The 12500-nt window shown below is 41.2% G+C and overlaps 1 protein-coding gene across 1 annotated transcript in view; it reads left to right on the forward strand.

Annotated features, from left to right (window-relative positions):
* The window catches only part of LOC134193741 (kalirin-like), a gene marked incomplete at its 3' end in the record, with an annotated part of 37805 nt that overhangs the window by 21770 nt on the left and 3535 nt on the right, over nucleotides 1–12500 (forward strand). Inside the window, exons 29-42 of the mRNA XM_062662575.1 lie at nucleotides 555–621; nucleotides 676–886; nucleotides 1657–2986; nucleotides 3990–4092; nucleotides 4721–4971; nucleotides 9354–9631; nucleotides 10185–10495; nucleotides 10558–10661; nucleotides 10717–10786; nucleotides 10843–10935; nucleotides 12032–12124; nucleotides 12188–12238; nucleotides 12299–12376; nucleotides 12436–12471. Of these exons, the coding sequence (XP_062518559.1) occupies nucleotides 555–621; nucleotides 676–886; nucleotides 1657–2986; nucleotides 3990–4092; nucleotides 4721–4971; nucleotides 9354–9631; nucleotides 10185–10495; nucleotides 10558–10661; nucleotides 10717–10786; nucleotides 10843–10935; nucleotides 12032–12124; nucleotides 12188–12238; nucleotides 12299–12376; nucleotides 12436–12471 (3076 nt within the window). The remainder of the gene's footprint in view (nucleotides 1–554; nucleotides 622–675; nucleotides 887–1656; nucleotides 2987–3989; nucleotides 4093–4720; nucleotides 4972–9353; nucleotides 9632–10184; nucleotides 10496–10557; nucleotides 10662–10716; nucleotides 10787–10842; nucleotides 10936–12031; nucleotides 12125–12187; nucleotides 12239–12298; nucleotides 12377–12435; nucleotides 12472–12500) is intronic.

Consider the following 12500-nt stretch of genomic DNA (forward strand, 5'->3'; position numbering starts at 1 on the left):
GCATAGAAAGAAATGAGCAGTAGCCTAGTTGCAGGACTACACTCAACGGATGGCTGGCCAAAGGACTGGGATGGCTGCCTTACCTAGATACATTCAAGACCTGCAACAACTGCCAGAAAAATAAATTCAACTCAACCACATGTTAACACAGCACCTAACCAGCTGTTTGTTATTGTAAAGCACCTAAAGACTTAAACGTGTTACCTTCACCTGTGATGCAGCAGACATAGGATACTGCTAGTCTCATCTAGCCATGCTAAAGTTACATGCTCGACAGTTTGCTCTGTCTTCTTCTAAGCTCACATTGGTTAACAAAATCAAGATTCCTTGGCTACAGTTCAGATTGATTGACCGGACTAGGATGTCCTCGCATAGATTCAGTTGCCCGGACAAATAGCAATATTGATCGGACATTGTCTGATGTCCAGCCATTATTTCGAGGTGTGTGTGTGTGTGTGTGTGTGTGTGTGTGTGTGTGTGTGTGTGTGTGTGTGTGTGTGTGTGTGTGTGTGTGGTATCTTTCCTACTTTGTGTGATATTTTTGCTCTGTCTAGGATAAGAGACATTATTGGTGATATCTCGATTGCTCCACAAGACGCATCAAAACAGTCAAAAATATCGGTACACATTTCGCATAATTTACTAACCACAACATGAACGTAACACATTCGTTAGGTCGGTGATGGATACATTGCTGTTCGTCGGCATGAACCATCAGACTTCAGCGAAGCTTCGCTGAAACTCGGGCAGCGTGTCGAAGTACTAGACTTGGAATCCAAACGGGGATGGTGCCTCGTGTGTACAGAAGCCACAGACACTGAACTGTCCACCGAGGGGTTCGTGCCTATCAACTGTATTGCACCAGAGAAGGAAGCAAGACTACCAGGTAATCAATATTAATGAGTTAATATTGTTTAACTGTTACCTCTGATGTAATTAATATTAATGAGTCAAAATTTTGTGGTTAGTAAATATTTCCTTAACTGTTACCTCTGATGTAATTAATATTAATGAGTTGTAAGGTTGGTGCTGATGATGAGACAGGCATCTTGAATTTCTGTGGGAAAGACGACAAAAATGTGTGGCTATTGTGTGTGTGTGTGTGTGTGTGTGTGTGTGTGTGTGTGTGTGTGTGTGTGTGTGTGTGTGTGTGTGTATGCCATGTTGCAGCTTTCTCATCCTTCTCTTGCTTGCATTTCCAGCAAGTTGTATGTCTTTTGGTGTTGAGTGTAGGTGCCTGGATTTACCTATGAAACGCCTGTGAAGTAATGGGTGTTGATGAATGTCATTGTGTGGGTGTCAAGTGTGTTTCTGTGTTTTGAATTCAACTTGGCATTTGGTTATGTGGTGCTGTATGGTGATCTGAATACGTGAGGAAGTTTCTGTGTGTGTGTGTGTGTGTGTGTGTGTGTGTGTGTGTGTGTGTGTGTGTGTGTGTCTGTGTGTCTGTGTGTCTGTGTGTCTGTGTCTCTGTGTCTGTGTCTGTGTCTGTCTGTGGCCGTGTCTGTGTGTCTGTGTGTGTGTGTGTGTGTGTGTGCGTGTGTGTGTGTGTGTGTGTGTGTGTTTTTGCGAATACATTTCTGCTGTTTACAAACAAATTACACACTCTACTTGAATACATGTAACACACACACACGTTTATGATTTACCTTCTAGGCACTTCACCACCACAGAAAAAGGGCACTGCAGCTTCATCTCAACAATCCATGCCTGCTATCCCTGAAGAAAAGATGAAACACTCAGTCTCAGTGAAGCAGCCATCACAAAAGTCTGAAAGTGTCTCCTCAAAATCTTCACACAGTCCAGCTGGATCACCTAAACTCGCAACTAAACTTGGAGCACATAAGTCCATCTCGTCTCCAGTTTTGTCTGTACAGAGATCATCAGGGGGGTCATCAACATCCACTCTATCAGGTCTAGGAGAGGAGGAGTTCTACGTACAGTTTGATTACACGGCAGACGAAGAATCACAAACGAGCGTCAAAATGGGGCAAATTGTGGCCGTCCTTGATAACACCATGTCAGGTTGGTGGTACGTCTCTACTGCTGAGTTTGGCGAATACAAAGCGAGCGAAGGTTACCTACCAAGTCATTGTCTATCTAAATCGAAACCGAAGTCAATCGAAGAGTCCGAGCCATCACGACATGAAACATCCGTGTCAGAACCGTCTAACGAGTCCGAAGCTTCGCCGCCATCTTTACGCCCAAAACGACAGAACAGCAACACTCTCCACTCGGTTATTGAACATACGCAAGACGTGCATGCACCTGTTGTCATCAACCTGCCTGAGAATGTCTTCATCGTACAACAAGACTACACCGCTGAGGATGACAGTCAAGTGAGCGTCAAAGCCGGACAGAAAGTCGAAGCAATAGACACAACAACAATCACCGGTTGGTACATGGTACAAGTCGAAGGGAACGAAACGGAGTCAGACCAAGAGGGTATGATCCCATCCCATCTCTTAGGCAAAACCGTTCCTTTAGTTGAAATTCCAACGTCTCAACAAGAATCAGAAACACTCTCCAGACACTCATCTAAATCGATCGTCAGCCAACAGAGTAGACAAGCCGTTGCAGCTCAAAACCCAGTTAGAGTTTTGGAGAGATTATCAAGAGACTCAACGGTTGCACAACAAAGTATACAACAAGTGTCTCTGAGAGACTCTGACCGAACGTCAGGAAGGTCGTCAACAGCAACACAAAGTATGCAACGAGTAGTCTCCCCAAGAGATTCTGACCGAATGTCTGGAAGGTCGTCGAGGAGCTCTGGTAAACGGCGGTCCGAACGAAGTGAGAACAAGAAGGTTTCTGGTTTGGTTCAGGAAGCGAGTGAGACTAAGAGTACACGGAGTGACGACATGCTCTCGCCTCCATTGGCTGGACGGTTGATTGAAGAAGGTGAGATGAAGACTGAGCAGTCAGATGTTGTGAAGCCTGGGCTGAGTCAAGATTTTCAATCGGAACTTGCGGCTGTATTGAGGAGGTATGAGTGTTGTGATACGGACCACGATGTGTACATGTACATGAATGTGTAACTAATGTAGCGTTTATGTCTTGATGTATTGTGTTAGTCACGGTCTGTATGTTTGTGTCTGTGTGTTTTTTGTGTTTGTTTGTTTAGTTGTTTATTTGTCTGTTTGTCTGTCTATTCTGATTCATCTGCCCGTCCATCTGTTTATTTGTCTGTCTGTCTGTCTGTCTGTCTGTCTGTCTGTCTGTCTGTCTGTGTATGTATTTGTTTGTGTATTTGTTTGTTTGTCTGTTTGTCTGTCTATTCATCTGTTCATCCATTTGTTTTTTGTGTGTCTGTCTTTGTTTGTTTAGTTGTTTATTTGTATGTTTGTCTGTTTATTCATCTGTCTATCCATCTGTTTGTTCATTTATCTGTCTGTCTGTTTGTCTGTGTTTATGTATTTGTTTATATGTCTGTCTGTTTGTCTGTGTTTATGTATTTGTTTATATGTCTGTCTGTTTGTCTGTCTATTCATCTGTCCATCTATCTGTTTATTTGTCTGTCTGTCTGTCTGTCTGTGTGTATTTGTTTGTTTATTTGTTTATTTGCCTCTTTGTCTGTCTATTTATCTGTCCATCCATCTGTTTATTCGTTTTTTGTCTGTCTGTCTGTCTGTCTGTCTGTTTGTTTGTGTTTATGTATTTGTTTGTTTATTTGTTTGTCTGTTTGTCTGTCCATTCATCTGTTTATTCGTTTATCTATCTGCCTGTTTGTCTGTGTTTATGTATTTGTTTATATGTCTGTCTGTTGGTCTGTCTATTCATCTGTCCATCTATCTGTTTATTCATTTGTCTGTCTGTCTGTCTGTCTGTTTGGCCAACTTAGAAATCTTCCAGATGCACTAATGACAGACATTGGATTATGCCTATGATGTCAACATTAACAACAACTTGAACATTCAAAGCACTACGTGCAGTCTCTCTTTGACACATCATAACACCATACATACTCACCAATTATTTGATATTTCCAGGAAGCTAAGACGTCCGTCTGCTGATCGCCGCACGTTATACCAATCAACCTTTTTATCTCAGGATCCATCTCACACAGAGCCATCCGAACAAGACCTTGAAACAGTAAGCATATATTAATATTAATATATTAATATTAAATAATTATTTTATTATTATTATACTTAATAATAATTAACAATGACAACAATAATTATTAATTTATTAATTTATTAATTAATAGTTTTTTAATCACAGTTGTTGTAGCAGTGTGTTGGCAGTATTGTTGTAGTTAAAGCTATTGATATCAATAAAGTTGTTGTTTAGTTTGAAAAACTATTGTAATAGTAATACTAATAAAAGTAATAGAAATAAAATAATAAAATTAACTAAAATATATTTTTCTAATTAATTATTTATTAGTTATATTATTTATTTTATATTTTTATTCTTAGTAGCCCATTTAATTATTTTTAATTAATTATTTATATTTAACTGTTACAATATTTTTATTTAATTATAAATAAATAATTAAAATAATAAATGAATACTAAAATAAAAATATAAAATAAATAATATAACTAATTTATTTATTTTTAACTATTACAATATTTTTATTTTTATTAATTATTTATTTGTTATTTTATTTGTTAGTTATTTTATTTTTAATTAGTACTCATTTTATCATTTTAATTAATTATTATTTAGTAATTAAATTTATATATTTATTTTTTATATTTGTGTTTGTTTTTAGTTGCCCAGTCGTGGTCACTTCTATTACGCCGTCGCTGGATATTGTCCTGACGACGAGCATCAACTCCCACTCTTTGAAGGACAGAGAATCGAGATCATCGATTGGACGAGAAACGACTGGTGGCTTGGTCGCTTGCCTAACCCTGTGACTGCAGGCTTTGTGGAGGGTTGGGTCCCTGCGACGTATTTGAAGGACCAAGAGACGTATGAACAGGAACAAGCAGCGAGCAGGAGCCACGCTGTGATATCAGAGTGAGTTGCGACGTCTTGGTGGTGAATAGGTGTGGGCGGTGGTCAGTCAGTGAAGGGGAGGTGGCGTGTTGTGGTGCTTGGTGTTGTCTCTGTGGACGTTAGAATGTCATGTCTGTCTGTCAGTCTGTCTGTCTGTTTGTCAAACCTCATATATTTCAAACATGAACACTACTACAGGCTAATGAAGAGAAGGTGAGTTTAAGCAGGCTCTATGTTTGTCTGTCTGTCTGTCTGTCTGTCTGTCTGTCTGTCTGTCTGTCAATACATATATTTTCACACATCATCGCTATTACAGTCTAAGACAATTAGAACTAAAATCACAAAGTCTAAGAGCCCATAATGGGCTACTTTATCAATCTATCTAATTAGCAAAACACGGTTCAGTTGAGTCCTTTGATCGTACTACTCTTCCTAATTTTTTACATAAAACATTAGCATTGCATCTTTGTAAAGCTATTGATAAACAGCGACGCCAGTACGTCTTGAACTCTCTGCCATTTGATCTTCCATCTTCATCTGTTGACTGGTGTGACAAGCGATTGAGAAAGTCAACAGCATCTTGTCCCCATCTTCCAAAATGTTCGAAAACCAAGGCAATGCAGTTAGAGGTGCGACCCCACATGTTTCACTCACCACCATATTTCTGTGCCTTTTCAAGCTCTCTTTTGGATGCAGCTGCACCATCTTCCAAAGCTGCTTGAGAAAGAATCTGTTGTGCCCATGGGTGAGCCACAGAAATGTCCAATTCGATATCGCAACCAGATTGTGCATCAAATGCAATGATATCAGGTCTATCATTACTATTAATGTAGCAATTCCTTGGTTCCCTTTGGTGTGTCATTTTAAGTTGTTGTAGGCAGCTGCTCCATACACTGGACAGTGTTTCGTGAGTCCAGACAGGTCCGCCCCCGCTCTTGCATGTTAGAAGGTGATAGCCATCTCTGTCAACATCTTTTCCGCATTCACAGGTTGACACAACAGATCCCAAGGGCATTTCACAACCCAGTCTCAAGCGTGTTGCAAGACGAAACTCGCCAGGCTTTAATGCAAACTTCGCTGATTGTGGTATTGAGTCAAGCCACGCACCTGCTCCTGTTCCCTGAAGAGACCTAAATCTTGCAGAAGAACGCTTAGATTGAGGGTTTGCAAGAATAGAAGATACAATGTTGTCAGTTCTTTGCAAGTTCAATTTTTGTTGTAACTTTTTAGTGTTACACATCAGATCAGCTAGAGATTTGTCTTCAGGTAGAGCGAGATGAAGCTGATGACTAATGGATCCAACAGAAGTACAACTTGGAATTGGACAAGAGATGTTCTTGATTGGACTAGTGAGATCTCCAAACAAATGAGGAAGACGACTTAAAGAGTGAGCCCAGCTGGATACAAATGCAATATGACACGTTGTTTCTATTGATGTCATCCCAAACCCACCATTGCGAACGGGCAAAGTTGCTTGCAGCCATTGGTCATTTTCTATATTGCGAAAACTAACCAATTGCAAAAAGGTTTCTTTTGTCAGCTGATCATGAAACCTAGCTGCAGACCTTAGCTGAGTAGGACACACTGACCGTGCCATATGATTAATGCGAGGCACATGACAGTAGCGTAGAAGTAACATTCCAGATTGAGGATCGTTAAGAGATGAAATCTGCTCACAAAGGCTCTGGCCTGATTTTGCGATGTCCAAACAAGATTCTGTGACATACTGCTGTTGCCCAATAGGGATTCCCAGGATGTCAATTCCAGATGATACAACTCTAATGGCCCTGTTGAGACAAGGAGGTGTTGTAAGACCATTGCAAAATAGCTCACATTTTTCAATAGCAATATTAAGACCAATTTTCTTCAAACTGGATTCCACATCATCCAGGCATGTAATAACATCATCCAAGGGGCCAATGAAAAACATATCATCTAGGTATGCTAGAACTCTAGTCGATGGATGGCTCTCTTGAAGATCCACAAGGTATGGGTGTAAGGCGACAGAAAACAGCATTGGGCCAAGAGGATCGCCCTGGTGAACTCCTTCCTGTGATTGCAGCAAGTGAGCATTGTGACCATCGTTGAAAACTAGAGGACTAAACTCAGCATACATTTGATGGACGTGACGGTAAATGTCAGGAAATATTTTTGCCACCTCAGGTAACAAGTGGGATCGTTCCACTGAGTTGAAAGCATTTTTCAAATCTGTCTTTAAAACAACCCAGTCAGGGTGAGCTTCAGCAAGCACACTGAGATGGTGAAGCAAAAGTTCTGATCCTCCCTCAATGGCTACACCATGCTGAAGGGGCGAGAAATAGGCAGCAAAAGACTCCTTCTTTTGAAGACACAGAACTTTGGCAGTAAGTCGTCGAATACATTCGCCGATAGCGATTGGCCTTACATCTCCATTGAGTTTGGGGAGAGCTATGAGACGTGAGGCTGACAGTAACTTTACAACACTCTTTGGAACGTCTCCTCTTGCGAGCTGTTCACAAACAGCAAAGAACTTCTCAGCAGTAGTAGATCTGCTTGCCAATATTTTGAAATGTTCAAAGTTCCAACCGGAAGGACCAGATCCAGAACATTTTGGAAGTTTAGTGAGAGTAGCAAAGAATAATGATTCAGAAAGATTGATTGGTTGAGGCAAACTGTCATCGAAACACAACACATCTTTTAGTCTAGTTGGATGCTTGGAAGCAAGTTTCAAAACTGTTTCGTCAGAAACAGAAGCAAGACCAGGGCTCACAAGCAATTTAGCTGCTCGAGATAGTTCTCCACATCTAACTAGCCGAAGAGCTTTCTGATGATTCAGACCGAGTTGTGAGTCCTTTGATGGATGCTTGAGAGAAGACGATGTCTGCAGACTTAGAAGCTGCTCCCATTGAAAATTGAGAAACAAAAGAAATTTTGACCTTGCCTGCCTAATTGCAGAAATACCTCCTCTACGATGGCACAGAATCATCCTGGGTATTAACAGAAACAGTTTCCAGCCAACATCATCACTGGGGTCTTGAAGGATTTTGGTCAAAGAAATATCACAACAATCCAGGAATAGCGATTTCAGAGATGGTGAAATGCCACGAACAATAGGAGGAAGGTAAGCACAAAGAATGTCATTTACCGAGATGTCCCGTATAAAAGACCACGCTTGATCTTTGCAAGAAATTTGATCATCCACAGGAACTGAAGGAACTTCAGAAAGCGCCCGATCATGGGTATGATCTTCAGACAAATTACGGGCTACATCTAGCATGTTTTCAGTGAGATCTTGATCTGTTGCTTGACACGTTTCATGACTTGTGTTCTTGTCAGGTTTCATCTTACGATCAGGACATTTTGACTTGTGTTGCGCAAGTTTCAGAAACCACTTTTTACAGCTGCCGCATTGACGTAGGTGAAGACGGTCGATAAAAGATGACGGTAGAAGAGAGGAATCATGAACATCACGGATGTGGCTTAGAACACGCTGTACAGATCCTGACATCTGACAGTATGGAAACGGACATTGTTCACCACGAGACATGACATGAATGTCTATTTCAAATCCTTTGAAACGAGTGTTCAAATTATCATAACGGCCAGTTCTTCATCCGGGATCTCTGTCTGTCTGTCTGTCTGTCTGTCTGTCTGTCTGTCTGTCTCTGGTGTACAGTGTTATCTTGCTAATTGAATAACTTGGGTTATGGCAGTGATTGGGTTGGTGTCTGGTCTTGCTACTGCAAACCAGTGAGTGTTAAAATGTTTGAAAATTTTGAGATCACTGGTAGATTTGTGTGTACAGTTTGGCATGAATGTGATGTTTTGATTTGACTGTTTGGTTGGGTGGTTCCGTCTGTCTGTTTGTGTGTTTGTATGTCTGTCTGTTTGTCTTTCTGTCTGTCTGTTTGTCTTTCTGTTTGTTTGTCTGTCTGTCTGTCTGTCTGTCTGTCTGTCTGCTAGCGATTGTTATTAGTAGAGTAAGAGATCAAATATAATAATCTGTCTTTCTGTCTGTCTGTCTGTCTGTCTGTCTGTCAAATACATATATTTTTCAAATCCAAAGAAATTTCCATCAAGAGCTTAAAAGCTAGTGTCTAAGTAAAGTTTCTCTAAATCAACAACAAACACTTAAGGCTACAACAGATGACCCCATAGGGGGATCAGAATACATTTAACCACTTAGTTTAAAACAAATTGATATTCGTCAAGGACACTGCAAGATTTTTGTCCAGCTGAAATTACTGCCATCTTCCTAGAGATCACATTTGCATTGCATTGCTGCAGCTTGATCGAAAATTGTCTGTCTGTCTGTTTGTCTGTTGTTTGACAATTTATCTGTTTTGTATCTGTCTGTTTATAGAATGTTTGCCTTTGTGGTACATGTTTGGATTCTAACTATTCTCTCATTATTTTCTTGTTAGACTTCAGACTAGGAGCAAGGGCAATGTTGACACTGACATGTATCGTGCAATAGCGGACTTCACCGCCGAACACTCGGGAACTGTGTCTATGAGTGAGGGAGAAGACGTGAAGGTATTACATCAACAGGAAGGTTGGTGGCTTGTGAGAGTACATCTAGACGAAGAAGTACCAGAAGAAGGTTGGGTACCTGCCAGTTACCTAGAGAAGGCAGTAGATCGACCAGTAGAGGAGCCAGACTTTGACGACGCTGACTACGTTGAGCAACTGAACTTGGCAGGTAAGTAACGTTTGTAACACTCATTGTCAACATTACAGTCGTTCTCTTACAAGTGGTTTGCATGGCCATAACCGGCCAGTACACACACACACACACACACACGCACACGCACGCGTGACACACACACACGTGACACACACACACACACACACACACACACACACACACACACGCATAACACACACACACATGTGACACATGCACACACACACACACACATGTGACACATGCACACACACACACACACACACACATGTGACACATGCACACACACACACACACACACACACACACACACACACACACACACACACACACACACTGTGACACACACACACACACACACACACACACACACACACACACACACACACACTACATACATTGCATCCATCCTATCTCAAAGTTTGCAAATCGGAAGTGACGTCATCTTTTATGTATGACATCATAAGTTAATTATTGTCACCAGTTGAGACAAACTCCTGGCGAGAACACTGATTTCAGACGTTCTGCACGTGTATGTGTATAGTACTCACTGCATTTCTCATTGTAGCTGATTTTATCAAGACGATTCTTGGTGAGAACTGGCAGTCAATCGATAGTGACAGCTTATCATCAACATCCGACGACGAATCAACGAGAGGCACGTCTATCTCTCCAGTCAGCGAGCACCAGAGACTAAAAAAGAGTGTCACTCAGCGATCAGCTGTCACAGCAAACGGCGACCGGAGTCTAACATCGTCGCCCATCACGTCAAACGAGGAAGACTCCGTGCAAACTGCCCTACTGAAGAGGCTCTACGTCGTCGAAGAGCTACGAGAGACGGAGAAGGAATACGTGGAGAAACTCGATTACGTCTTGAAGGTAAGAGATGGACGTCACTGTGTGAGTGTGTCACACCAATTTCCTTGATCTCGTCGCATTAGAACTACTACGCTCGAATGAACGACCTCTCGCTGCCCGAGTTTCTACGCGACAAGCGCGAAGATCTCTTCGCAAATATGGAAGGGATACACGAGTTTCACAGCAAGTGTGTGGTGATACTCGACGGCTGTTGCTTTGATTGTAATCATTTGTTGTTGTAGAGTGTTTTTGGACGAGCTGGTGAAGTGTGAGAATGATGCGTTGGCTGTCGGGAGATGCTTCGTCAATTGGGTTTGATATTAATGGTTTGGTTGACGATTGTGTTGGTGGATTGTGTGGGTGTGTAGGAAGTGAAGATGCAGGAGTTGTATGTTACGTATTGTAAGAACAAGCCGAGATGCGATGCTGTGCTGCAAGATCCGAGCAAGAGTTTCTTTGATGTATGAAACTGTTGTTATGGTTGACTCGTGTTGTGATGGCTGACTTGTGTTGTAATGGCTTGTCGGGCGCATTCAGTGTTATGTCTGTTTGTCTGTCTGTTTGTTTGTCTGTCTGTCTGTCTGTTTGTCTGTCTGTGTGTCTGTTTGTATGTTTGTCTGTCCAATGCGTATATTTTCATAAATTAGTACTATTGTCTGTCTGTCTGTCTGTCTGTTTGTCCATCTGTCTCTGTCTGTTTGTCTGTCTGTCTGTCTGTCTTTTTGTCTGTTTGTGTGTCCGTCTGTCTCTGTCTGTCTGCTTGTCTGTCTGTTGCTTGTCTTTTTGTCTTTCTGTCTTTTTGTCTTTCTGTCTGTCTGTCTGTCTGTCTGTCTGTCTGTCTGTGTGACAATTCATTTGTTTGTTCATCTGTCTGTCTGCCTGTTTGTGTATATGCCTGTCTGTGTTTGTCTGTCTGTCTGTTGTTTGTTTTTCTGTCTGTCTGTCTGTCTGTCTGACAATTCATTTGTTTGTTCATCTGTGTCTGCTTGTTTGTGTATATGTCTGTCTGTGTCTGTCTGTCTGTTTGTGTGTTTGTCTGTCTGTCTCTGTCTGTCTGTCTCTGTCTGTCTGTCTGTCTGTCTGTCTATTTGTCTGTCTGACAATCCATTTGTTGTTCATCTGTCTGTCTGTCATTTTGTCTGTCTGTCTGTCTGTCTGTCTGTCTGTCAGATTTTCTGTGATTATTCAGAAATGTAACAGTAGAGTTGTTTTAAGAAAGCTATCTAGGCTTTCATTGAATTGTTTGGATGGACAAGACAAGCTAGAGATGGACAAAGCCATTCATAGTTCTATTCATTAATTAAAACGAAGAACAGTAGGAAAGTAGAACTTTTAGTACTGCAGCAAGTGATGTAAGTAGTGACGTTTGATGACAATAAAACAAATCTGTCTGTCTGTCTGTCTGTCTGTCTGTCTGTCTGTCTGTCTGTCTGTCTGTCTGTCTCTTTTTGTACTTACAATACAAAACATACAATTTTAGCTTTTGAAATCGATGGATGTTTGTCTTTCATTCAAACCTTTGATAACAAACATCTAATCTATTGAATGTTTGAACAGACGGTTCAAAGCCAACTGAAGGACAGACACAACATCTCAGACTATCTCATTCGTCCTGTGCAACGAATAACTAAATACCAACTCTTGCTGAGGGTCAATTTACATACAAAAAATTAAAATCTTGATCACTCACTCACTGACTGTATGTTGTAACAGGATCTGGTGAAGTACACTGCAAGAGCTGGTGAGGACACGAGCACCTTGGAGGTAATCACTTGTCATTATGTTTGCTTGATGTTTGTGACTGGAAATGTGTGTGTTTGTTAGACGGCGTTTGAAGGTTGTGTTGATGTTCCTCGACGAGCAAACAATGCGATTGCTCTCAGCATGCTTGTTACATCAGAGGTTGTTGTGCTGGGTGGTGATTTTTGTGTGGGTGTTGTGAGTGTGTTGGTTTTGTGTAGGACATTGAAGAGAAGTATGGTGACCTGTTGCTGCAAGTAAGTTTGTCTGATTGCTTATTCATTTG

This window comes from Corticium candelabrum, chromosome 18 (assembly GCF_963422355.1).
Source record: "Corticium candelabrum chromosome 18, ooCorCand1.1, whole genome shotgun sequence".
NCBI classification, from domain to species: Eukaryota; Metazoa; Porifera; class Homoscleromorpha; order Homosclerophorida; family Plakinidae; genus Corticium; species Corticium candelabrum.